The sequence below is a fragment of the Panthera tigris genome, chromosome D1, assembly GCF_018350195.1.
Source record: "Panthera tigris isolate Pti1 chromosome D1, P.tigris_Pti1_mat1.1, whole genome shotgun sequence".
Classification (NCBI taxonomy): domain Eukaryota; kingdom Metazoa; phylum Chordata; class Mammalia; order Carnivora; family Felidae; genus Panthera; species Panthera tigris.
Window position 1 is genome coordinate 7,062,041 of NC_056669.1, and position 26,734 is coordinate 7,088,774.

The 26,734-nt window shown below is 41.3% G+C and overlaps 1 protein-coding gene across 1 annotated transcript; it reads right to left on the bottom strand.

The window, feature by feature from the left end:
• Positions 1 to 26,051, bottom strand: POGLUT3 (protein O-glucosyltransferase 3). The gene is made up of 8 exons (XM_042958114.1): positions 25,840 to 26,051; positions 13,885 to 14,082; positions 10,746 to 11,032; positions 7,096 to 7,312; positions 5,407 to 5,603; positions 3,408 to 3,602; positions 1,980 to 2,084; positions 1 to 127 (listed from the first exon to the last, which is right to left on the bottom strand). The coding sequence occupies exons 1-8, from the start codon at positions 26,039 to 26,041 to the stop codon at positions 2 to 4; spliced, it is 1,527 nt and encodes a 508-aa protein (XP_042814048.1). The 5' UTR covers positions 26,042 to 26,051; the 3' UTR covers position 1.
• Between the last annotated feature and the right edge of the window lie 683 nt (positions 26,052 to 26,734).

Consider the following 26,734-nt stretch of genomic DNA (forward strand, 5'->3'; position numbering starts at 1 on the left):
CTTACAGCTCTTCTCTGGAAGGTCTTTCCCGGTGGCACTGGCACACGGACGTGTCATCATCAGGCTGAGCAACAAGTTCCATTCCGTCACGTATTTCCGGTTTGCTGGACTGGCGCTCGGCATATTCCTGGAATGTGCGTGTGAAGGCAACTCAAAGATTAGTCCCCAAGTCATCCCACTGGATCCTCCCTCCCTACCCCACTCACGCCATCCTTCCTAGTGGCTGTGTATCTTTAGAAAAGATTTCTTTCTTTTAACGGTTATTCATTTTTGAGAGACAGAGCACAAGCGAGGGAGGGGCAGAGGGGCAGGGAGACACAGAATCCGAAGCAGGCTCCAGGCTCCGAGCTGCCAGCACAGAGCCCCAGGAGGGGCTCAAACTCAAGAACTGTGAGATCATGACCGGAGCTGAAGTCCCGACACTTAACCGACTGAGCCACCCAGGCGCCCCTAGTGGCTGTGTATCTTGAGACTACAACCAAAGGTCTGCTTTATTCCAGTCCCAACTTCAGTTGTTACGGGTACTAAGTGCAATATTTCATAATCTAACAAGGAACCCCAATCTATAATTTTCTGTGGACGAAGGAAGCCTCCACAAAAGGAGGTCAAGCCAGGCATCCCCATTTGAAATAACAGCACCTCTTGGCATTTACCCGCCAGTGATGAATGAATAATTAAATGTGTTGAACACTCAAATCAACAAAGATGATATGTATCTCAAAATAAAGTTGCCGGTCCCACACACCCTTCCCTTTAGGCTCATAGCCACATATGTTTTGGCTACAGACCTGCGTGGTGTCCTCCTACTTGGCCACTGACTGAAATATTCCTATAAATTAGACTTCCAGTTCAGTGGTTCCATATACCTTGAGCTGGACATTCCTGGTGGGGGGCCCAACCCCAAAAAATACTGACACGAGTACAGGAATCAACTTAATAATTTAGGGTGAAAAACCCCTACTATTCAAGTTACAGGCAGACCAACGGAGGGTGCACAACTCATTTAAGGGAAAGGCTACTTTTAGTAAATAGTGTAATTTATCATTTTAATTTTTCTACGAGAGAACAGTATCCCCCAGCATCTGAAGAAATGTACTTTTCTTCTTCCCACAGAAAAATAAGTTTAGGTTAAAAACAGAAGTATTATTTCTCTTTTTTTTCTTCCTGGTGAGATTTTACTGTGTAAAAACACAAGATAGTTACTCAAAGAACCAGTCCTTGCATTTCCGTATTTTAGGCCTAAGGTGTTAGAACCATTAGAAATATATTTCATTTTGGGGTGCCGGGATGGCTCAGTCGGTTAAGGGTCTGACTTTGGCTCAGTTCATGATCTCACGGTTTGTGGGTTCGAGCTCACGTTGGGCTCTGTGCTGACAGCTCAGAGCCTAGAGCCTGCTTTCAATTCTGTGTCTCCCTCTCCCACTGGCACTCTGTCTCTCTCTTTCTCCAAAAATAAATAAAACATTAAAAAAATTTTAATAAATGTATTTCACTTGTTTGTTTTTTACAGCAAGCTGAATATTGGCTTTCCATCCTATACCGTGATACCAAAAGCATGAATCTTAAGTAGTAAGAACAAAGAGGCAGACACGTTGAGCAGAAAGAGATGTTCATGATCTCCAGTCCAACCCCCTTACTTTCTAGAGGAGGAAAGATATCCTCTGAGGTTCAGAAAATACCTAAACTAGGAATTCCACAAGGCACTTCATAAAAGCACTGCCAAGGTAGGGGGAGCTTTTCATCTATATTTGGAAGGTCTCGGTGTACTGTTTTTCATAATACCGAGGTGGGATAAAAATACAGGGGCCACAAAAAGACTTAGCACTGATCCTGTCTTTCTGCGGGCTGGTGCTCGGCTTGGCCAGAGTTCCGTGGACTGACTCTCAGAACCCTATGGAGAAGTGAGGCACCCAGGCCCAGCATGGGGTCTGAGGATGCTCCCCCACCCCCTCCCGGCAGGACGGCCCTCGGGCACTCACCCGGAATACTCTGTAATAGTAACAGTAAAGCCGGTGTGGCTGCAGCAGGTCCCTGGCCCTCAGCTGCCCTTCTTTTGCAATCTTCTTGGCTTCTTCATCATTCTCCTGAAAGGTTTAAAAAAAAAACAACACAATAAGTGAAAAGTACTCCTGTGACCACCCACCCTCCCAAAGAAGGCTACTGGTGAGTGTGAAGCAGGGCCGATGTCGGGTTAAATGTGAACAGCATGGAAGACGCGGAACGGGATGAAAACAGCCTCAGCACGAGGCTCTGAAAAATAGACAAGGTACTTTGCTAGACATCTGTTACACAGCAATGGTCACGCGTGTTTGGACCCTGTTCCACTGGCTCAGAAGCTCCCCCCACCCCCTCCCGCCCCATACCTTCACCCAACATGCAGCTTCTCTTGTGTCTCCTGGCTCCCCAGGACATTTAGGGCTCATCCTCTGTTCCCCCATCCTAGCCTCTCTGCTTGGTATTAAAATGCAAACTGGAGTAGAATGAATCACTTTTTATGTTCTAACATCTCTTAAGAGCTCCATTGTAATTTGCAGTCAGAGCCCCAAAGTTGTTACCAAGCAGTACCTGTGAAAGTCGAGCTTACTGCTGTAATAGTAAATTCGGTGATTGGTACCCGCAGGCTGTTCCTTCATTACCAGGAACACTCAGCATTCCTCATTATACTTTTGGAAAATAGCTAATATTCTACTCTGCTGCCCACAGGAAAAGCCACTGGCAAGCAATCCTTACTTTTTATTAAAGGTCACCAAAATGATTCTGCCTCGGGCACCCACTTATTTGCATACCCAAACACTGCTTCTCAGAAACTTAGAACAAAATCTTATAACGAAAAGGTAAATTTCTAGAGCTTCATGATAAAACAGAACAGCTTTTTAATACTTTTTCTTTAAAAAATACGAAAACAAATCATATTTTATGGAAAACTTGTAATTCTTGGAATGTTGTATAGCATGCATCGATTGTGCCTTTTTCCTAACTGGGAACAAGAAAAGAGCATCGTAATTGCCTTTAATGTCTTCTTGTGCATAAAGGACTCTAACCCTGGGTTTTTCAATCAGCGATTTGCATTCAGTGTGTTTTTGCTTGATTAGTGTGTGTATGCATGAATAGTGATTCCTTCAGAAAAATCTATATTCTATATAACACTGTTATATTCTATATAATATATACATTCCATATAACATTGGACTTCCAACTCTTCTAAAAAATCCTCAAAAATGTTGATAAAGGGTATTAAAATGACCTCAATGTTGATTCTTTAGCCATTTCAAGGGAACAAAAGTTCCAGAAAATAACATTTCTCTGACTAAATTATGTCAAGGTAAATTGCATCATGATGGAACTCATGTAAATAATATTGGTAAGTGTGTTATCACCTCAAGAAATTAAAACTGCAGAAAGCGTACCTTGGCCCACTTAATTTTCTCTAGTAAATCGCTAAGATTTCTTTTAATTGGGACATAATGTTTCCAAGGCTTTAGTGCCATATAGAAATGTTCATAGTATGTTGAGTCCTGCTTCAGAACCAGACTGTCACCCAGCATGAGGTACGGGTATCTATACGCAGCCACAGTCCCATCCACATTCACTTGATACTTGTACTAAGAGATTAAAACAAACATAAACAAAGAAGAAATTTAACAGCCATTTGCTTCACTTCTGATTGTCATCAACACCATAATACTAAATATAAAGCAGTTATTTTCCATGTTCCAATTTCACTGTTTAAAAGTTATACACTTCATTTTGTAATTCACATTTTCTATTTGTATTAAAATCATAAGCAGCCTTTAGCACATTGATTTTAGGAAATACAATGCAATGGGGTGTCTGGGTGGCTCAGTCGGTTAAGCATCCAACTCTTGATCTGGCTCAGGTCATGATCTCACAGTTCGTGAGTTCGAGCCCCCCATCGGGCTCTGCACTGACAGCACAGAGCCTGCTTAGGATTCTCTCTTTCCCTCTCTCTGCCCCTCTCCCACTTGCTCTTTTTCTCTCAAAAAAAAAATCTTAAAAAAAAAGAAATATAATGTATTTAAGGATAAGATAATCAATAGTTTTAGGAAATAATTTAGGAAATAGGAGTACCTTTTTCAACTCTATGTAATGGGAATTCAGATTTCTGTGACCAGGGAGGAAAATGTTTCAAAAGTTCTATGTTTGGGGTGCCTGGGTGGCTTACTCGGTTAAGTGTCAGATTTCAGCTCAGGTCATGATCTCATGGCTCATGAGATCGAGCCCCAGGTCAGGCTCTGTAGTGACAGCTCAGAACCTGGAGGCTGCTTCTGATTCTGTGTCTCCCTCTCTCCCACTTGCACCCTGTCTCTCTCAAAAATAAATAAACATTGGAAAAAAATTTTTTTTATTTTCTAGGTTTATTAAAACTGACTTCTGGTAACAATTTACACTTTCATGTATACCTAATTTCCCTTGTTCCTTATACCTACATAAGTATGAAAAAGGAAAGTGTTACCTCCAGAAAGCTCAATTTTAGAGTTGAGCACATAGAAATGTGGAGAAGTTCATGGACTAGTGTGATGGCTTGCGACATAATAGGTACTCGGTTTACATATTTGCTGGATTAACAAGGCTTGGTTTACATTTCAAAATCACTTTTCATAGGAATTAAACCTCACTTGATCATAATAATGTGAAGCACATATTATGATAACCTCTCTTCCCCCCCCCACCTTCTTTTTTTTTTTTACAAATGAGAAAACTGGTGTTCAGATAAATTTATAAACCTCTATTCTTTGAGTTCAAATCCAATGTTTTTTTCATTCTATCACACTGATATGAACAGGATGTACTCACAGATTTGGTAATTAATTTTTTCTTAAGTAATTGGTACCAAAGAGTTTTCTAGCCAGTCAGATTCTGTCATACTGTTCACTTCTCTATCCTTTGGGCCTCATGACAGTGCCCTGAAGGAGCAAGGCAGGCATCTTGCATGTTTAGGGGCGCTAAGAGATGAAGGTCCCACAGTTAATGGCAGAGGCAGGACGCGTACCATAGTTCCATACTTATATGGAGTTTATACTCTTTGTGTTTACAAAAAGCATTTAAGATCACTTTATGTAAAAGGTATTTATAGTCCCAGCTTATAAAATAAGTCTAAACAAGAAAAAAACAGATGAATACATGCACCCAAAACCCCAGGTTAATCCTCATACTATAGTATTAAATACAGTCCTGGCCATTGGGTAGACAGAACCAACAAAAACAAAAATACCAAAAAGGAGACCACAATGAATGCTCTAATTCCCTATTGTTGGAAGGGAGAAAGTAAGAAAGTGTGGGTGTGCCAGCTCAAAAGACTGGAGAAATCTGCCCACCCAGTGATTTGGTAGACTTTTAATGCAAGTTTATCACTTCATATTCATACAGGAAGACATAAACGCATACCTTAAAGAAATCAAAGAAACCTATCAATTTAGCTTTTCCAAGCTCCTTTTCTTTCTCTTGGAAAAAGAAATATCCTGTAATTCCTGCATCTAGGAGCTCTGGGTTTTCCTTGGACATCTGTACCAACTGGAGTCTCTCTTCTCGGCTATCTCTACCTCTGAAGAAAGCTTTTTCTGTTTTATTGATCCAGGAAGGCCCTAGAGGTTTGAAGCCATAAAAAAATATGATTATGAGTTTGACATTTATAAAAATGGTAAGCATAATCATCTTTAATATACCATTGTCATTTAAGATGTTAAAGCTCTTTTATCATCAACTCATCTCCTAAAGTAAGGTGCTGTTTCCAAAAAATAGGGGATTGAGTCCCTCCTGAGATACTTTCCAGTTCAGACTTTAAAAACAGCCCTTTTATCTGCTGTATCACATAAAAGAATTCTCTCATTTCTCCTATTTGTCTACCTGTGAGAGCTCACTCAAATGCTAGAGTGTCTGTTGTATGACTTTAGGAGTTATCCACAATAACGCTGGATCAAGTTCAAAGCAAAAAGCATTCAGCAACTTGGCCACTCACCCAGGCATTAGCTTCTTCCATCCTTTGTGCTTCACAATAAAAAATGAGCTAGGCTTTTGTTCTTAGACTGGGTGACCAGAACAAACTATATAACTAGGTAACACCCACGTCTTTAATCCTTAGGTTGCTCAGATTTTTGAGCACATCACCTTTGAATACAGGGAGGATTGTCTAATATGCTCTGAAATCAATATATATATATATATATATATATATATATATATATAACTCAACTATATGCATGTGTGTAAATATGTGTGTGTGTGGGGGGGTTTCTTTCCCTAGAAGGAAATAATCTAGAAGAATTAACTAAATCTGTTTCTATGATTCTAAAGAGAGGTCATTAGTTAACACCTGTTACTCTTCTAAGGGATAAATTGTAAAACATAGAAACTGGAGAGGCTCACTCTCTTTAATATTTTAGTACACTTCTCAAGAATTCACTGTTACCAAATAAAAAGTCAGTTTTGAATCCATGCTATCTTCAGGTAGTTTGCAAAGAGTCTTTGGTCGCATCTGCCAAATAAGTCCACCAAATCACAATAAATGGGAACAGAGTTTATAAAGACAGGCAGGGTTAGGCAGGGTTCATTCTACTCAGGGAGTCTGGTTTAATAAAAAGTTGTGTTGGGCCATAAAATGTAAGGCCATCAAATGGGAGTGGGGGAGGGGCAGAAAGAATTCAGGTTGTAAAGGATCAAGTAAGGCAGAAGGAAGAAATGAGAAAATTCCTCACTACATGATGGAGGGAGTAATATCCAAATAACACTGCTATAACAATTCTCTTACATCCACATATAATTTTATGTTTTTCAAAATGCTTTCTGGCTCCATCCAGCAATATAAAGGCACTGGAGTCAGAATTAAGTGACAATTTTACCAAATATATATTTTCAAATGGTATTTACAAAGGACCAACTCAAAGGAGACCCAGTTACGGCAGGTCTGGATTTTACTAGTCCAACCCATACATCTAAGTTTTGGATTAGAGGAATCCTACACTGCCCTTTCTTTCTCGGTTAGAAAAGAAGAATGATGGTTATTTAAATATATACCTTTATTCTCTCTGGTTGAACACTCCCTTTTACCTCTGTCTTCGAGAACAAACTTTTATTTACCTGTATTTCCCTGAATAGAGAGGAGATCATTTGTGACACCCCTCATTGCTTCCAGTGTCGAGTGGGAGATGTCATATGTTGGAAGGATAATGTCTCGTGAATCCAGGGATCCGCACCACGAAACGATAGGTAAAGGGCCAGGGGTTTCATTGACTTTTCGATGCTCCAGAGGCCAATCTCCAAGATTAATATAAAATTCTATATCGGGGAGAAGGACCTAAATAAACAAAAGATGAGACATCAGTTCTGCAAAGACCTCAGTTTTGGGTACTAAATGCTTCTGTTCTTTGGCTTTTTAAAATATGTCTGGCAAAAGTAAACATTTGGAAACAGCAGAGGCGAGAAAATTGCCCGTCAGTCATCAGCAGTATCAGAAAGTCAAGGGTGAGGATGGCAGATGGCAAATTCACGCAACCAGGAGTAAGCTCCTTCTGTCCAGAGATGGTGTTTCAAATTGCTTAGTGTCAGGGCACCTGGCTGGCTCAGTCGGTGGAGCGTGTGACTCTTGATCTTGGGGTCGTGAGGTTGAGCCCCATGTTGGGCATAGAGATTACTTAATAAAAATATAGATAAATTATCAAAATTGCTTACTGTTCTAGCAGTGGACATGGTATAGAACAGTACAAATAAAGGGCTTCAAGATCTCTTTCTGCCAGCTGCCTACTAAAGAATTGACAAGGTTAGACCCAAGCCCTTGTTTTCCTTAAGTATCAAACCTCCACGTCACGTCTACATTTGCTTCCGGAATCTGCCACTCCGTGGCCATCTCCGCGGTCAATGCCTTGGTTTAGGCTCTTCCCATCTCTTGCCTAGATTGGTGCAGTAGCTTCCTCACTAGGTGTTCTGCTCGAGGCTCTCCCCACTCTGATTAGCTCTCACTTTGCTGCCTAAATGTCTAAAACCCAAATTCATGTTACTAGAAGCTTAAGAGAACCTTAAGCCTACAGGACAAGGTGTAAACTGTCTGGCTAGAAGGCAAGGCCTGTTATCTCGTTCCAGCTAAGCTATAAGCCTCACCTTCCACCCGAGAAGGTGCCGGTCAACTTCGGGCTGCTCTCTGAAAACGCCAGCCACTCTCCTATGCAATTCCCTTCCCACTTGGAACATTCTTCTCCTCCTTATTCACTTGGTGGTCTCCTTTCTCATCCTTCAAACTCAGACCTGATGTTACCTCCTCTGTGACTCCCCCTCCTCAGACATTTTCACCCTGGGCACCTACTTTCCTTACAAGCTACCATGATGAAGTACAACTTGTTTATATCCATACACCACTCCAACTTCCAAATAACAAAACAAGTCCCACCAGAGCAGGCTGCTCGAAGTCCAGAGATGAGTCTCATTTGTCTTGGATTTCTTCCCAGCCACTGGGCAAAGAACCCAGAACAAGAGGGAAGGGCCAGGGATGGGACTACTCAACCTCGTGCTTCCCCACTATTGTTTATAAACTCATTAATAAACTCCACACCTAAATAAATAAATAAATAAATAATGATAAAATAAACCAAAAAAACCTCAAACAAAAAACGCACAAAACACAAAACAACAACAACAACAAACTCCATACCAGAAGTTCTCACTATAGAATGGGGTTTCTTCATCTCAGCGGTATTGACATTTTGGTCTGGGTAGTCGTTTGCTGTAGGCCGTTCTGTGCATTGTAAGATGTTGACTAGTATCCATGGTCTCCACCCACTAGATGTTAGTCGCAACCCCCAAATTGTGGCAACCGAAACTGTCTCGAGACTTTGCCAAATGTCCTCTAAGGGGCAAATTAATCACTAGGAAAAACCACTGCTCTAGAGGCAGCAACATGAGTACAAGGTAGGACACAGGGCAGGGTGGACTGGTGGGCGGCAGGCCAGGAAGAAAGCACCACCTTTGTGATCAGGTACCTGCGATGTGCTCATACCGTGGGCGAGTGCGGAGCGGGGAGGAGGCTGCTTTTTAAAATAAGAAGTGATTGGGGCGCCTGGGTGGCTCAGTCGGTTAACCACCTGACTTCGGCTCAGGTCATGATCTCACGGTCCGTGAGTTCGAGCCCCACGTCGGGCTCTGTGCTGACAGCTCAGAGCCTGGAGCCTGCTTCGGATTCTGTATCTCCCTCTCTCTCTGACCCTACCCTGTTCATGCTCTCTGTCTCAAAAATAAATAAACATTAAAAAAATAAGATAAAATAAGAAGTGACTGCAGCCACACATTCAGCACACTTGGGAAAGTGTGTAACTCATATCACCCAAGTTGGCTTTTGGTTTAGACAACTACCTTGACAATCTTGAGTGGGAAAGGTAGAAAAACTCCCATCCTCACCCTTCACTCTGCATGGTCAGGAAGGAGGAGGAACAAAAGGCAATTTGAACTGCTCTGCTTGAGAGTCTTGCAGGTGTGGAAAGAAGGGTTGAGTAGAGGGGAGTGGGGGTGGGGGCGGAGTTGAGAAGTCTTCTGAAAGATAGAGGCCCAAGCATATTCTACTAAGAAGCCAAGACCTGAACATCAATGACAGCCAGTGAGAAATTCCTGGAGGCAAGGATGACTGAGTCTGATTAATATAGGCATGTCTATTTTTATTTACTTATTTGTTTGTTTGTTTAAAGTTTACTTACTTATTTTGAAAGAGAGAGTGAGCATGAGTGGGAGAGGGGCAGAGAGACAGGGAGATAGAGAATCCCAAGCAGGCTCTGCACTGTCAGTGCTGAGTCCGACACAGGGCTTGAACTCACCAACCACGAGATCATGACCTGAGCCGAAACCAAGAGTCTCTTAACCAACTGGGCCACCAGGTGCCCCCAGGGATGTCTATTTTTAAATGTTAGAATTTTTGTTTGGTTGGCTTTTACTACACAATGGTACAAAATAACCTCTCTGTTACTAGAACCATCAACAAAACATGCCATGCATACTATCTTTTCGAGATGGTTAGGATAAAACAAGGAAAAGTGGTCTAAGTTCAAGTCATTTTGAGGTAATAAGAAACAAAAGAGCTGCAGAAAGTGAAATCTGAATGGAGGGAGAACTACAAGAAGTGACCTTGGGGCTAAAAATGTTTGGGAGTCCACGAAAGCGTTGGGAGTTTTATGCAGGGCCTACTTACCTGGGATGGGGGCTCAAGCCATTTAACTTAAATATTAAAGGAAAGAAAGATCCATAAAAGGGGAGAACTGATGAACACTCAGGTGGTGGACATCTTAGCTACACATTTGCAAGGCCAGAAGCCATTTCTATCCTTTGCCACTGTTATTCCAGGCATCGCAATGTTACAGCTACATAATTAAACTACAGTTGACCCTTGAACAATGCAGGGGTTAGAGGTGCCAATCCCCACACAACCTAAATTTTGTGTATAATATTAGACTCCCCCAACACTTAACAACTAATAGCCTACTGTTAACTGGAAGCCTTACCGATGACATAGCTATTGATTAACACATACTCTGTATGTTATATTATATACTGTGTTCTTCCAATAAAGTAAGCTAGAGAAAGTAAACTGCCATTAGGAAAGTCATAAGGAGGAGAAAATACACTTAGAGTACTGTACTGTATTTTTTTAAAAAAAAAATCCATGTATAAGTGGACCCACGCAGTTCAAACCCATGTTGTTTAAGGGTCAACTATATATTGTTTTTAGAACCAATGAGTTCATGCTCTCATACCTTTCTTGCCAGTGACAGTAAAATCTCATCTGAGAACATTTTGAAGTCTGTGTATTTCCCTAAAGATCTCCGGTAGATGTGGTTGTTGAGAATCGTGTAATGGACAACGGCACCCCTTTCGTCCCCAAACCTTATCGGAACTTCATTTAACATCTGCTGGAGATTGATGCTGGGGAAAGAAGCGAAATCTTTTGCAATCTGTGGTTCCTCGGTTGGACAAGACAGAGTTTTTTGCCAGGCCTGAGGATCCTCTTCTGGACACTCACAGTACTCATGGTACACTGGTCCTAGGGAAGGCAAAACACGTGTAATGCCATGCTCCATTAACAAGCACCACAACACAGGGAGTTGTTTCTGCCCGATGTGAACGTGGGATGATTTCTTGGTGAATTCTAAGATTATCCAGATGGGGATAATCTGCCCTAAACAAATCAGTGGTGAAAGCAGTTATGTCAGAGTCCCATGCTTCCATTTGCCATCCCCGTCTTGTACGCCTCTAGACGACCTACAGAGCATACGCTCTCTCCCCATATCACCCACTCTCAGCCAACTAGCTGCTGAATTCAGTTCTAGTGCGTTATAAGTGCCTGGAGAACATAAGACAACTTACCTTTTAGCAAAGAAAAAGAGAATGTATTACTTTTGAGGCATTATTATATAGTAGGGGTGGTGACTTTTTTAAAGACAAGATGGAGAATCTCTAAATCTCTTAATCACTGAATCTCTAAAATCATTTCTGTCAACACATCTCAGAGAAGAAATATGTAACCCAGGTGTATCTGGCAGTGTAATTTTCTTTGTTTTCTTTTTTTAAGTTTATTTATTTATTTTGAAAGAGAGAGATTGAGCACAAGCAGTGGAGCGGCAGAGGGAGAGGGAATCCCAAGTAGGCTCTGCACTGTTCGTTTAGAGCGAGACGCAGGGCTCAAACTCACAAACCACGAGATCATAATGTGAGCCAAAATCCAGAGTCAGATGCTTAACCAACTGACCCATGCACGTACCCCCCCGGCAGTGTAATTTTTAAAAAAGAATTTAAATTTTATACCCAGCCATAAGTATAAAACTTCTCTGAGGACTCATTTTAAAAGAACTTTATACAAATTTTATATTTTACTTCAAAATATATTTATATTTAACTTAACATAAAAACTTCTAACAAATGATTGTGTCTCTTGACTATTTCTACTTCTGACCAAGGTGAGTAATATGGATTTACCACCTGAAACTATCAAGAAACAGGCAAAATACATGAAACAGTTTTTTAAGCCACCAGACATGAGGCAATAAAGGACACTGAGTCTGAGAAATAGGAAGCAGATGAGGTAAACCCTACAATTGCTAAGGTTACTGCTTAAGGGAGTTTCTAGGTTATGGAAATGGGGAGAAATATAGGTTGAGCCCAGCAATCTCACTGAGTTGAGGAGGCAGAGCAGAGTGTCCAGGGAGAACAAGGCAGCTAGAATTTGTAGGGCATAGTCTATGAAAGGGGAGAACTATGCAGAAAGAAAACTCCAGAGATCTGTGAAAGGTTCCCCCCTCAAGTATTTAGGGTTTCTGAAGTGTGTATATAAGTGAGGAAATGATCCAAGGCAGGGAAAGAATGAGTCAGAATGATTAGAGGCAACAGTAGTACCCACTGGTCATAGAGGGTTGGAAATAGTGTCTGTTCACACAAGGCAGACTGGAAAGTATCCTTATTTCTGAGGCTTGGGTAGACCAGGCAGAGAGATATTACCTGAGTGCTGGGGGAAAAAAAGCCATAACCAAATGTGGCTCTGGTCTCACCTAACAAATTGTAAAAGCAAAATTTGAAAAATTCAAACTATTTCCAAGTAACTTAACTGCATTCTAGAAAAAAGCTCAAGAAGATGAGAAAGTGCCAAGAGATGAAAAACAGACTGGATACAATTAATGACAAATTGGACACTGCAGAAGAAAAGATTAGTGAACTTAATGACGTAGCAATAGAAAGTAGACACAATGAGGGACGCCTGGGTGGCTCAGTCAGTTAACCATCCGACTTTGGCTCAGGTCATGATCTCCTGGTTTGTGAGTTCGAGCCCCACGTCGGGCTCTGTGCTGACAGCTCAGAGTCTGGAGCCTGCTTCAGATTCTGTGTCTCCCTCTCTCTCTGCCCCTCCTCTGCTCACACTCAGTCTCTTTCTCTCTCAAAAATAAATAAACATTAAAAAAAATTTTTTAAAAAGAAAGTAGACAAAATGAAATGGAGAAAAAAAAAAGAATTTTAAAAATGAAAGGAGCATCAGTGTGCTCTGGGATAATTTCAAGTCCGATATAGGGGTAACTAATTCTTGGTGGAACTCTGGAGTAGAACAGAAAAAGTAATGAAGAAATCATTGCCAAAATTTTTCTGGATTTAGCGAAATCTATAATCCCAAAGATCTAAGATGCTCCACAAACCCAAGCACAAGAAACATGAAGAAAACTACACCAAAGCACATAATAATCAATTTGTTTAAAAGAGCCATGAGAGAGAAAACCTTCAGCAGGATGGAGGGACAGAGACAGATGTCAGCAGATTTACTGTTGGAAACAATGCAAGCAAGAAGACAATGGAACAACATCTTTAAAGTACTAAAAGGAAGAAAAAAACCTGTTAATTATTCTATATTTAACAAAGATGTCTCTCAAAAATGAAGGCAAAATATAGACTTTTTCAGACACACAAAGGCTGGAAGAACTCATCACCAACATTCTCACACTAAAAGAAATGTTAACAGGAATCCTTTAGCCGAAGGCAAATGGTACTAGATGGAAATACAGATATGCCAAAGAATTAAGAGTGTTGGAAATGTTAACTACCTCGATAAATACACAAGATTTTGTTGCTTATCATTTAAATTTCTTTACCTAGTTTTCCATCCCTCAAAATTCCAAGTTAAATTGAGCTCCAGGAGGGGCTCCTGGCCAGCTTAGAGCATGCGACTCTTGGTCTTGAAGTCGTGAGTTCAATCAAGCCCCCCATTAGACATGGAATTACTTAAAGTGAGCTCCAGGAGGTATGCATACAATGTTTACTCTGTTGTACATGACTTCAAGGTCATCATAACCCATTTTGAAACACATGGGGTCTACACATATAAGGCTGGCTCTCCACTGTATAATAATCACTTACCTTTCAAAATATAGGGAGACTGAGCCACATGTTCATCACCATAAAGGACCTCTATCTTCAGCCCTTCACTGACAGTTTCATACATCCTATATCGCACCAAAAATGTCCCATCATTCCTGTCCAAAGGTTTGGGGACGTGAATCCGGACTAACTCTTTAGGTGAAAGAGATTTGATTACTACCTTGAATAGTGTTTGACCTGAAAGAAAAAAATATATATACGTAATGCTACTATTTCATGGTTATTTTGTCTTATCAATTATTGGATAGGTGTCTCTATACTGAAGTTACTTTTTTCTATACCATCAATTGTAAACAGAAGTTTTAGTGTGGAAGGTCCTTGAGACCAGGAACAATGTCTGGGTTATGCCTGGAAACCAAGTATCTAAGTCAACATTTGATTCATTAGTCATTCAATAAAGATTTACTGAATGAACAAAATCAATACATTAAAAAAGCAAAGAAGAGAAGAACTTTTTGTCTATTTGCTCTTTTTTCCTTTGTGTGGGTTTAAAACAGAGTTCAGGTATTTAAAAATCCATAAACTCCTAGAATGACAGGGCTCTATCACGATCCAACTTTCTCCTGGTAAAATATACACCAGCTTTCTTGTAAACCATGTTCATACCAGATAACCCTCATTTCTGAGGAAATTTCCCGTTTGTTAACCCAAATTTCTAGCTATACTTCTAAGTTTATTTCCCTAAATAGAGATTATAGCTAGTTAGTAGACTGTGCACAAATATCACTCACACACTTACACACACACACACACACACACACACACACACACACAATTTTCACACACGTTTGTAAATGCTAGAGTTTACTTCTCTAAGCTTTTTTCCTCATGTTGAAATGAAAGTTATCCTAGGATGATCTAACATCCTTTTCAACTCCAAAATTCTGTGGGTTTTCTATTCCAGAGTAAATAACACCTCCTTAGTAAACCTCCCCTTCTCTTTTTGTAGTATACTGACTGATTTAGACTTTGAAACAATACTGTTGTGATTAATATCACCGTGATCCAGGGATAAACACTGCAGTATCTTTCTTCAGAGAGTCTGCAGATCAGGGCAGATCTGATCCCCAGGAGCTTTGAGAATAAAGATCAGTTAATGTCCTCACCACAGTTAATCACTATATCAAAGGCAAATGTGTTAAAAAAAAAAAAAAAGTGGTGAATCCTCTGAAATTCACAGCCCTGGAAAAAAATAGTGGTGACCAAAGTAGTCTTTGATCCTACATCTATCATAGTATGAAATTAAGTATATTTAATATATGTATTTTTGAAATTACTGAGTGAACCTAAATCTAGTTTCTTAGTTTCTAAATCTAGTGAGTGAAGTTTCTAGTTTATTTTGATCTTCAAGGGTTTTACTTTTTCCTGTGGGTCAGGAGAGGTGTCCCTCAGTCTCTTCAGTTTGTAATAGTAATGTAGTATCTGACATCTTGCTATTAAATTTTATTATTTTATTTTAGCATTGAAATGAGTGTGATAAAATTATGAAAGCAATCTGATAAAATAAATGAACTATAACCAACATAGGGAATGTTGTAAGAAAAAAGGAAAGAATTTAGTGTGAAATTATTTAAAATGTTAGCCATTTACCTGAAATGCTTAAATGAAGCATATTAGTTATTGCTTTCATGTTATTTCTCACTTGGTTTTATTTTTATTTAAGTGACTTTTTTAAAATGTTAATTTATTTTTGAGAGAGAGACAGAGACAGAGACAGAGCGTGAGCACAGAAGGGGGCAGACAGAGAGGGAAAGAGAGAATCTGAAGCAGGCTCCAGGCTATCAGCACAGAGCCCAATGAGGGGCTCAAACTCATGAACTGTGAGATCATGACCTGAGCTAAAGTCAGATGCTCAACCAACAAAGCCACTCAGGTGCCCCTCTCACTTGGTTTCAGAAAGACAATGCAGTGTGGCAAACTGAAAATCAGGCAGGCAGAGCCTGGGAACTAGGAGGTAATTTCCATTATATTCTCCCCAAATAGGAAACAGAAAAGCTTTGTCTCTTGATCAAATAGTCCTGTTCTCCACAAATTTATGATTTTAAATAAACAAAACAGATATAAGAGAAACATATTAGTGACTGTGTGATCTTTTTGGAAAAAATAGATTTACAGAAAAAAACAGCTCCAAAGTGCTTCCTTATTTTTAAATTCAAAGAATTGGACTAGATATTGTCTTGCCTCTTCCAACTATAAAATTTGTCTCTGAAATAGCATTTAAACATTCCATTTCAAGATATACGTATAAAAATAAAATATAGCCATTTTTAATATTTTAATGTTCAGCTATGTTTATAGTAATCTTACACGCCTGTGTCATTGTTGGCATGACATTAATGCTGGAATCAACACAATTTGACAATGGCCAGGACTGAAACAGAAATAAGCAATTTTAACCTCATAAAAGAGAAAATGAGGGGCGCCTGGGTGGCTCAGTCAGTTAGGCATCTGACTTTGGATCAGGTCATGATCTCACGGTTCACAAGTTCAAGCCCCACATCAGGCTCTCTGCTGTCAGCACAGATCCTCTGTCCCATTCTGTCTCTGCCCCTCCCCAGCTTGTGCTCCCTCTCTCTCTCTCAGAAGTTAATAAACATTAAAGACAGAGAGAGAGAGAGAGAAAGAGAGAGAGAGAGAGAGAGAGAGAGAGAGAGAGAGAGAGAGAGAATTAGAAGAGGGCACTTTGAAATTGCTTCAATGGAAGGAATGTGAATTCTCATTGGCCCCAGGCACCAGCATACTGAACAGACTTCAAGCCGAGCTTGAATTTTCCTACTTCACAAATTCAGACTTTAAGAGAGTGAGTTAAATGAGGCTGCAGGGTCCATGGACACCAAAGGAGGTTCACAGGATCAAAGCCTTGTATCACTGGAATCAGAGCTTCTGAAGGCTTTTGGTTTGGAAAGGAATACATACTTTTTTTTAATCACTTACTTAGCATTTATTATGTGCCAGTGCCTGAGCTGGAGATTTTCATTTGCATTTTCTACGTTCTTTATTTCCTACAAGAATTTGTAAGGTGGGTATTGTCAGCCTCATTTTACAGATCAGGAAACCAAGACTCCAAGAGGATAAGTAACCTGACCAAAGTCACCTATGTTAGGTAGGAGAGCCAGCTTGAATCCTTCTTCTTTCCAAGCCCCTCCTGAATCCACCTGGTCACGCTATGTAAGGTTAGCATATTGGTCTGCAGAATTCGGACTTGGAGGAATAACCTCCAGAGCTCCTGGTACAATGGAGTCACCGCCTCCTGTTTTGTTTAGGAAGATTATGAAGGCTCGACAGCTGGAACGAGTGTCAACCCCGTATGGCCAAGGGAACAGAGTGCCAGAAGGCCAAGCTGTTTTGCCTTGAGGCTAAACGTAATCTTCCAAAAATGTCTGGCTGTCTGCTGACCATGGATGCTCTCCAGGAACTTGCTGAAAGCCGATGCATGACAATCATATCACGGGAGATTTGATTAGACGGAAAGAGCATGCATGGATGTGTACCTTGGCTCTGATGCTTAATGGCTGTGGGGCCACAGGCAAAACATTTTAGCTTCACTGAGCCTCAGTTTCTTACGTGTAAAGCGGAGAGAATAGTACCTATCCTTCTTATCTCACAGGATGATTAAGGAGAACAAATTAAACATGACACAGTTTAAAACACTAAAGTGCTACCCAAGTAGGAGGTAAGATTATTTTCTGAATATACTATTACTGGTGAAGGTAAAGGAGGACTGAGTAGAAAGTGAGTATTTGTATCCAGCCATCTTGGGATATTCCAACCACCCTGCCTCCACCCTTTCCTTTCTTTTCTCTACAGTATTTACTGATCATCTCTGCCAGGCATTATATCAGATGCTGGGAATGTAACAATGTTAACAGGTTTTGCCTACGTTCAGAACAGAACGAAATACTCAATTTAAGTCAGAAGGGAGTAAAAATACACATGAAAGATAGCTCCTTTCCCCTTTATCCAAGGTCACAGACCCTCTAATTTCTCTCTTTGGAATCCAGTTTGAAATCCTTTGCTTAGACCATTCAAGATCACATGTGTGTTATCTAGGTACCTGGAGATACACAGCATAATAACAATATTCAGACAAATATGACTGTTAAATGGGAGTAATAATTATTAAGGGAATCTTGGTAAGTCATGTAAGAAGGTCTAAATCTTGAGAGGAAAATTGCCTCAAGGTGACTAGGTGGCTCAGTTGGTTGAGCGCTCTTTCTTTTAAAAGCATTTTATTGCCATCCTTATTCACATATTTTCTTTTTTTTAATTTGAATTTTAGTTTACCTTACAATATTGGTTTCAAGAGTAGAATCAGTGATTTGTCACTTACATACAACAGTGAGAGCTCATCATGACAAGTGCCCTCCTTAGTACCCATCACTCATCTAGCCCATCCCCCACCTGCCTCCCTCCATCAACCCTCAGTTTATTCTCTGTCATTAAGAGTCTCTTGTGATTTGTTACCCTCTCTTTCCTCCTGCCCCAACCCTGTATGTTCATCTGTTTTGTTTCTTAAATTCCACACGAGTGATATCACATGGTATTTGTCTTTCTCTGATTAACTTTTCTTGCTTAGCATAATATATTCTAGTTCCATCCACATCATTGCAAAAGGCAAAATTCATTCTTTCTGATGGCTGAGTAATATTCCATTGTGCGCGCGCGCGCGCGCGTGTGTGTATAATACCATACTTTCTTTATCCATTCACTAGTCAATGGACATTTGGGCTCTCTCCATAGTTTGACTATTGTTGATAATGCTGCTATAAACCCTGGTGTGCATGTACCCCTCTGAATCTGTATTTTTGTATTCTTTGGGTAAATACCTAATACTGCAATTGCTGGATCGTAGGGTAGTTCTATTTTCAGTTTTTTGAGGAACCTCCACACTGTTCTCCAGAGTGGCTGCACAAGTTTGCATTCCCACCAAGAGGGTTCCCATTTCTCTGTATCCTCACCAATACCTGCTGTTTCTTGTGTTAATTTTAGCCATTCTGAAAGGTGTGAGATGATACAAATCACATTGCGATTTGTTTTCCTGATGATGAGTGATGTCGGACATCTTTTCTTGTGTCTGTTAGACATCTGGATGTCTTCTCTGGAAAAGCATCCATATCTTCTGCCCATTTCTTCACTGGATTATTGGAGGGGGGTGTTGAGTTTGCTAATTTCTTTCTAGATTTTGTATACTAACCTTTATCAGATATGTCATTGGCAAATATCTTCTTCCATTCTGTAGGTTGCCTTTTAGTTTTGTCGATGATTTCCTTTATTGTGCTTTTTATCATGAAAGTCCCAATAATTCATTTTTGCTTTTGTTTCCCTTAGCTCTGGTGACTTGTCTAGTAAGAGACTGTTATGGTCAAGGTCAAAGAAGTTGCTGCCTCTGTTCTCCTCTAGAATTCTGATGGGGTTTTTTTTGTCTCACATTTAGGTCTTTTATCCATTTTGAATTTATTTTTGTGTTGGTGTAAGAAAGTGTTCCAGTTGCATTCTTCTGTATGTCACTGTCCAGTTTTTCCAGCACCATTTGTTGAGAGACTTTTTTCCATTAGATATTCTTTCTTGCTTTGTTGAAGGTTAGTTGTGGGTCCATTTCTGGGTTTTCTATTTTGTTCCATTGACCTTTGTGCCAGTACCATACTGTCTGGATGACTACAGCTTTGTAATATAGCTTGAAATCTAGAATTGTGATGCCTCCAGTTTTGTTTTTCTTTTTCAGGATTTTTTTGGTTATTCAGGGTCTTTTGTGGTTCCATACAAAATTTAGGAATTGTTTGTTCTAGCTCTGTGAAAAAATGCTTATGGTAGTTTGATAGGGATTGCATTAAATGTGTAGATTGCTTTGGATAGTATAGACACTTTAACAATGTTTGTTCTTCCAATCCATGACCATGGAATGCTTTTTTATCTTTGTGTCCTCTTCAGTTTCTTTCATAAAGTGATCTATAGTTTTCAGAGTATAGATCTTTCACTTCTTTAGTTAGGCTTATCCCTAGGTTATCTGATCATTTTTGGTGAAATCGAAAATGGGACTGATTCCTTGATTTCTTTCTCTGCTGCTTCATTATTGGTGTATAGCAATGCAAGAGATTTCTACATGTTGGTTTTTCTAAATATATATTTTTAATGTTTATTCATTTAAAAAATTTTTTTACATTTATTTATATTTGAGAGACAGAGAGAGATAGAGCACAAGTCGGGGAGGGGCAGAATCCGAAGCAGGCTCCAGGCTCCAAGCTGTCAGCAGAGAGCCTGACGCGGGGCTCGAACCCACAAACTGTGAGATCATGACCTCAGGTAAAGTCGGACGTCTAACTGACTGAGTCAGTTGTGTCCCTCTGCATGTTGATTTTATATCCTGTGACTTTGCTTAGTTCATGTATTAGTTCTAGAAATTTTCTGATGGAGTCTTTTGGGTTTTCTACAGAGGGTCATGCCATCTGCAAATAGTGAATGTTTGACTTCTTTCTTGCCTAATTGGATGCCTTTATTTCTTTTTCTTGTTTGATTGCTAAGGCTAAGACTTCCAGTACTATGTTAAATAGTAGTGACAAGAGTAGACATCCTTGTCTTGTTCCTGACTAAAGGGAAAGGCTCTCAGTTTTTCCCCATTGAGGATGATATTAGCTGCTGGCCTTTGTATATGGCCTTTATGATGTTGACATATGTTTCACCTGTCCCTAATTTGTTGAGGGTTTTTATCAAGGATGGATGCTGTAGTTTGTCACATGTTTTTTCTGTATCTATTGTCAGGATCATATGGTTCCTCTCCTTTCTTTTATTAATGTGGTGTGTCATGTTAATTTATTTATGAATATTTAACCAGACCTGCAGCCCAGGAATAAATCCCACTTGATCATGGTGAATAATTCTTTTAATGTACTGTTGAATTAGATTTGCTAATATCTTCTTGAGAATTTTTGCATTCATGTTCATCATGGATATTGGCCTGTAACTCTCCCTTTTAGTGGGGTCGTTGGCCTTGGAATCAAGGTAATGCTGGCTTCATAGAATGAGTTTGGAAGTTTTCCTTCTATTTCTATTTTTTGGAATAGCTTAAGAAGAATAGGTATTAACTCTTCTTTAAATCTGGTAGAATTCCCTTGGGAAGCCATCCGGCCCAGGACTCTTGTTTGTTGGGAGATTTTTGATTACTGATTCCATTTTTTTTGCTGATTAGGGGTCAGTCCAAATTCTCTATTTCTTCCTGTTTCCATTTTGGTAGTTTGAGTTTCTAGGAATTCGCCCATTTCTTCCATATTTCCCAGTTTGTTGGCATATAATTTTTCATAGTATTCTCTAGTAATCGTTTGTCTTTCTGTGGTGTTGTTTTTGATCTCTTCTCTTTCATTTGTGACTTTATCTATTTGGGTCCTTTCCTTTTTCTTTTTGATCAGTCTGCCTAGGGGGTTATCAATTTTTTTAATTCTTTTTTTTATTTTACATTTTTTAGAAGTTTATTTATTTTGAAAGAGAGAGAGAGACAGAATGAGCAGTGGAGGGGCAGAGAGAGAATCCCAATCAGGCTGTGCACTGTCAGTGCAGAGCCCGATGTGGGGCTCGAACTCACTAACTATGAGATAATGACCTGAGCCAAAATCAAGAGTTGGACGCTTAAATGACTGAGCCACCTCTTTTTTTTTTTTTTAATGTTTATTTTTTAATGGGGAGAGGCAGAGAGGGAGAGGGAGACACAGAATCTGAAACAGGCTCCAGTCTCTGAGCTGTCAGCACAAAGCCCAACGTGGGGCTGGAACTCGGGAATGGCAAAATCATGACCTGAGCCAAAGTCTGACTCTTACCCGACCTAACTGACTGAGTTACCCAGGTGCCCCAATTTTGTTAATTCTTTCAAAGAACCAGACCTTAGTTTCACTGATGTGTTCTAATTTGTCTTTTTGCTTGTTTCTATATCATTTATTGTTGCTCTGATCTTTGTTATTACCCTTCTTCTGCTGGCTTTAGGCTTTATTTGCTGTTCCTTTTCCAGCTCTTTTAGGTTTAAGGTTAGGTTGTATATTTGGGACATTTCTTGCTTCTTGAGATAGGCCTGGATTGCAATATTCCCTCTTAGGACTGTCTTTGCTTCATCCCAAAGATTTTGGACTGTTGTGTTTATATTTTCATTTTCTTCCATGTATTTTTTAATTTCTTCTTTGATTTCCTGGTTAACCCATTCATTCTTTAGTAGGATGTTCTTTAATCTCCATGTATTTGAGGGCTTTCCAAATTTTTTGTGGTTTTACAGTGTTGTGAAAAATACACATGATATGATATTGATTTTTTTGTACCTGTTGAGGGCTGATTTGTGACCCAGTATGTAATCTCTTCTGGAGAATGTTCCATGTGCACTCGAGAAGAATGTGTATCCTGCTGCTTTTGGATGAAATGTTCTGAATATATCTGTTAAGTCCATCTGGTCCAGTGTGTCATTTAAAGCCATTGTTTCCTTGTTGATTTTCTGCTTAGATGATCGGTCCATTGCTCTAAGTGGAGTATTAAAGTCCCCTACGATTATGGTATTATTATCTATACATTTGTTTATGCTTATGATTGATTTATATATTTGGTTTCTTCCAAGTTGGGGGCATATATTTTTACAACTGTTGGATCTTGACAGATAAACCCTTTAATTATGATATAATGCCCTTTTCATCTCTTTGTTACAGCCTTTGTTTTAAAATCTAGTTTGTCTAATTATGGATACTCCGGCTTTCTTCTGACATTCACTGGCATGACTCTTGATTTCAACTCAGATCATGATCCCAGGGTCATGGGACTGAGCCCCACATCAGGCTCCGCAATGAGTGTGGAGCTGCTTAAGGTACTCTCTCTCTCTGTCTCTCCCCCATCCCCCCCTGCCCCTCTCCCATGCTTATGCTCTAAAATAAAACTGAAAAACATTTTTTAATTGCTTCTTTTTCATTAAGTTCCTGGAGAAGGGAAAATTTTGGGATTTGCAAGTGAATAATGGTGGTAGAGATGTAAAAAACTGGTTGGGTGAGCTTTTCAGAACTACAGGACAGCCATTTAATAGAAGCTAAAAATCAAGTGGCATGATAGGAAATAGGGAGAATCGAAGGGTACGAAATTGAGGGTGTCTGAAAAGACTTGGTGAAATCTTTTGGTTTTTATGAATTGTTCCTGGTTATGAAAACATAAAGATTATTTGGGGGGAGATTTTCCTGGGAAAAAAGAGTAAAAGAAATCCTTATTCTCTTGCTATAACCACTGAGAACATTAATGAGTGAGCTATAGTTTCATCTGTTTATTATAAAATTAGAAGGAAACTATATAATTTCTTTCCTGTTTAGTCTACTGATAACGTAGTATAAGCATTATTTTTTTTAATTTTTTTTAATGTTTATTTATTTTTGACAGAGAGAGAGAGAGAGAGACAGAGCATGAGTGGGGGAGGGGCAGAGAGAGAGAGGGAGACATAGAATCTGAAGCAGGCTCCAGGCTCTGAGCTGTCAGCACAGAGCCCGACGCGGGACTCGAACTCACAGACTGCGAGATCATGACCTGAGCCGAAGTCGGATGTTCAACCGACTGAGCCACCCAGGCGCCCCTAGTATAAGCATTATTAAATAATCTTTTAAAATTAAAAAAAATCATGGTTATAACATATAACATAAAATTGATCATCATAACCATTTTTTTAAACTCTCTTTTTTTTAATGTTTATTCATTTATTTTTGAGAGACAGAGAAAGCTGGGGAGGGACAGAGAGAGAAAGAGAGAGAGGGAATCTCAAGTCCAATGTGAGGCTCAAACCCATTAACTATGAGATCATGACCTGAGCCGAAATCAAGAGTTGGATGCTTAAACCATTTTTAAGTGTACAATTCAGTAGTGTTAAGTATATTCACATTTTTATGCAACAAATCTCTACACCTTTTTCATTTGGTAAAACTGAAGCTTTGTACCATACCTTTTCAACAACTCCCCATTTCCCTCTTCCATCAGCCCTTGGCAACCTCCATTCCACTTTCTGTTTCTATGAATTTAACTATTTTAAATACTTCCTATGAGTGGAATCTAAAATGTTAAGTTTAATGGGCTGTCAAACATTCCATCACATGAATGTACCAAACTTTATTTAGCAACTACCTTATAGTTGGCTAGTTAAATTTGTTGCCATAAGTAATTGCAATGCAGCAAGAATTTCTTGCATGTAAATCACATTCTGACCATTTTCTCAGGACAGATACCTAGAAATCAGATTACGAGATTAAAGGGCATGGACATCGTTTGCAAATGACATCTTTTCAGAAATTATATTTTCTAAGTGTTGAACGTTATCTTTTTGTACATTCAATTTTTAAATATTTAACACTGTTGGTACATTTGGAAAATGGCTCTCCAGAAACTTTTTGGCAATTTGTGCTGCCACCTGAAGAGCATGAAGGTCACTGAGAGTCTCCAGATGCTCCCTTAACAGCTTTGAGTATTACCGCTTAAAAACGCTTTGCCAATATTTTTAGATCAAAAATTAGAATTTTAATTGAATGTATAGCTCTTTCATTAATAGTAAGATTAGCAGCATGCCATTTTGGATAATATTTTTTTCCTGTATAAATTAATTTGTCTTTAGTTTTCCCTTTTCTTTCTAAAGCACCCCATTATAACATTATAAAATTAATTTTAGAAAGTAAACTTTATACTTTTCTATATTTCTATAGTTAACACCCCATAATGGAAGACTTCGAACCTGGGTTTGAGCATCTTTTATTCTGGGGCACCTGGGTGGCTCAGTCGGTTAAGAGACAGACTCCTGATTTCCACTCAGGTCATGATCTCACTGTTTGAGAGTCTGAGCCCCCATCAACCTCTGCGTTGACAGTGGGTGGGGGGGTGCAGCCTGTTTGGGATTCTCTGTCTCTCTGCCTCTCTCTTTCTCAAAAATAAATAAAAAGGGGCACCAGGGTGACTCAGTCGGTTGAGTGTCCAAAATCGGCCCAGGTCATGATCTCAAGGTTTGTGGGTTCAAGCCCCACTTCTGGTTCTGTGCTGACAGCTCCGGGCCTGAAGCCTGCTTCAGATTCTGTGTCTCCCTCTCTCTCTGCCCCTGTCCTGCTCACCCTGTCTCTCTCAAAAATAAATTAACATCAAAAAAATAAACATTAAAAAAAGCATCTTTTGTTCTGATCCTTAGGGCCATGTAAAGTCCTTCTAAAACTAAAAACAAGTAGTCATGGTTTCCCACTGGCGATGGAAACAGTGCCGGGTTCTACTGCCTGTTGGTTGATAAAACAGGATGCCAGTTGGCTGAACATAAATTAGACATAAATTAGCAAATCCTGACTGGCAACACCCAGAAACCACCAGGACAAGTCGTTAAGACGTTGCAAAGGCAAGACGTGTAGGAGAGCGTGGGAGGGGACTCGGGACAAGATCCACCGTGCGGACCGAGAGTTTCACTAATTCCTGCAAGCTGCTGGTGACAACTCCAAACTGAGAAGGCAAACATCTCGCACTCACGCCCCCTGTGCGCACTGCTCTGACATCTCCCCGGGGGATAGGACTTGGCTGTCCGCAAGCCACCAGGCCTCGACCACCGAATCCGAGGATTTCTGGGGCTGGATGACTCACCGCGTGGGGGCGCTCCCTGCGTCACAGCTGGGGTGGTCGGCTAAGGCGTGTGAGTCCCCGGCCTCGCCGAGCGCCTGCAGTGGACCCCAGGGCCCACGCCTCGTCCCAGTTAGGGCCCTGGGAGTTCGTTCATTCATTCATTCATTCACTCACTCACTCACTCACTCACTCAGTGGACTTCGCCCTGCGACGCCCTCCCGGTGCGTCCGGGGAGGCGGGGCGCCAAGGGAGGCGGCCGGACCCGCGGGAAGGGCGACCGGGGTGGGGGGGGGGGGGGAAGGACGCCACACAGGCGGCGGGGACCGGGGCGCGCGGAGGCCGGCGGCTCAACGCTACCTGGGGGCGAGCGAGTGAGGTTCAGACCCTCCGAGTCCACGGCCTGCAGGTAGAAATAGCGCACGGGCAGGACGACGCCGGGCCGCAGCCCGGGCCCCCACACCAGGCTCCGCGGCGCGCTCACCGACGCCTCGGGGGCCCCGGCGCCCACGAGCAGGGCGAGCTGCAGCGGCAGCAGCGCGGCCCGCGGGAGGCGGGGCATGGTCGCCGGGCCCGGAGGTCAGCTCGGCGCCGGCGGCGACGGAGCGGCGGGGCGGCGGGGAGGGGCCGGGCTCCGGGGCCGGGCCTGTGCGCGGCCTCCCGCCGCCCCGCCCTCTCCGGGCCCCAAGCCCCGTGCGCCTCGCCCTGGGGTCAGCGGAGGGCGCGGCTCCGAGCGGCCGAGGCTGCGAGCCTGCGCCCTCGGCCGCCCCCTCCTCCGGTTGCCGGAGCTCATCAACTGTTTTTAAAGGACGCCAGCACAGTGGTGATTGCGGGGTGGGGGTGAGGGGGGCGAGCCAAGGGCCCCCGCAGCGAAGAACTTCCAAGTCGTTTAGGAAGACGCCTCTAGCCCACGATTTCACTGGGTTTGCAAGGTGCGGAGCGACTGGCACGGTCCTGGCTCCCCTCCCCACGCCACCTCTGAAAGCTCTGTGGTCCTCTGCTCTGAGATTCCCCCAGCTTCTCCCTCATCTCCTTCCCCCTACACTCGGCTTTTCTCGACAAGTGTTTTCGGAGCGTCCACTAGGTTTGCGACAGACCCCAAGGGAGCTGTTGGGCACCGGGGTAACCGGATTCGGGGCGGAAGGCTTACCTTGAGCCTGGCCGGTGAGCTTCCCGTCTGTCAGGTGGCTCCTGTCCCCTGAAACTGATGAGGTATGACTGGTCTTGGTCACTCAGATGTGGAAGGTGGGTTCGG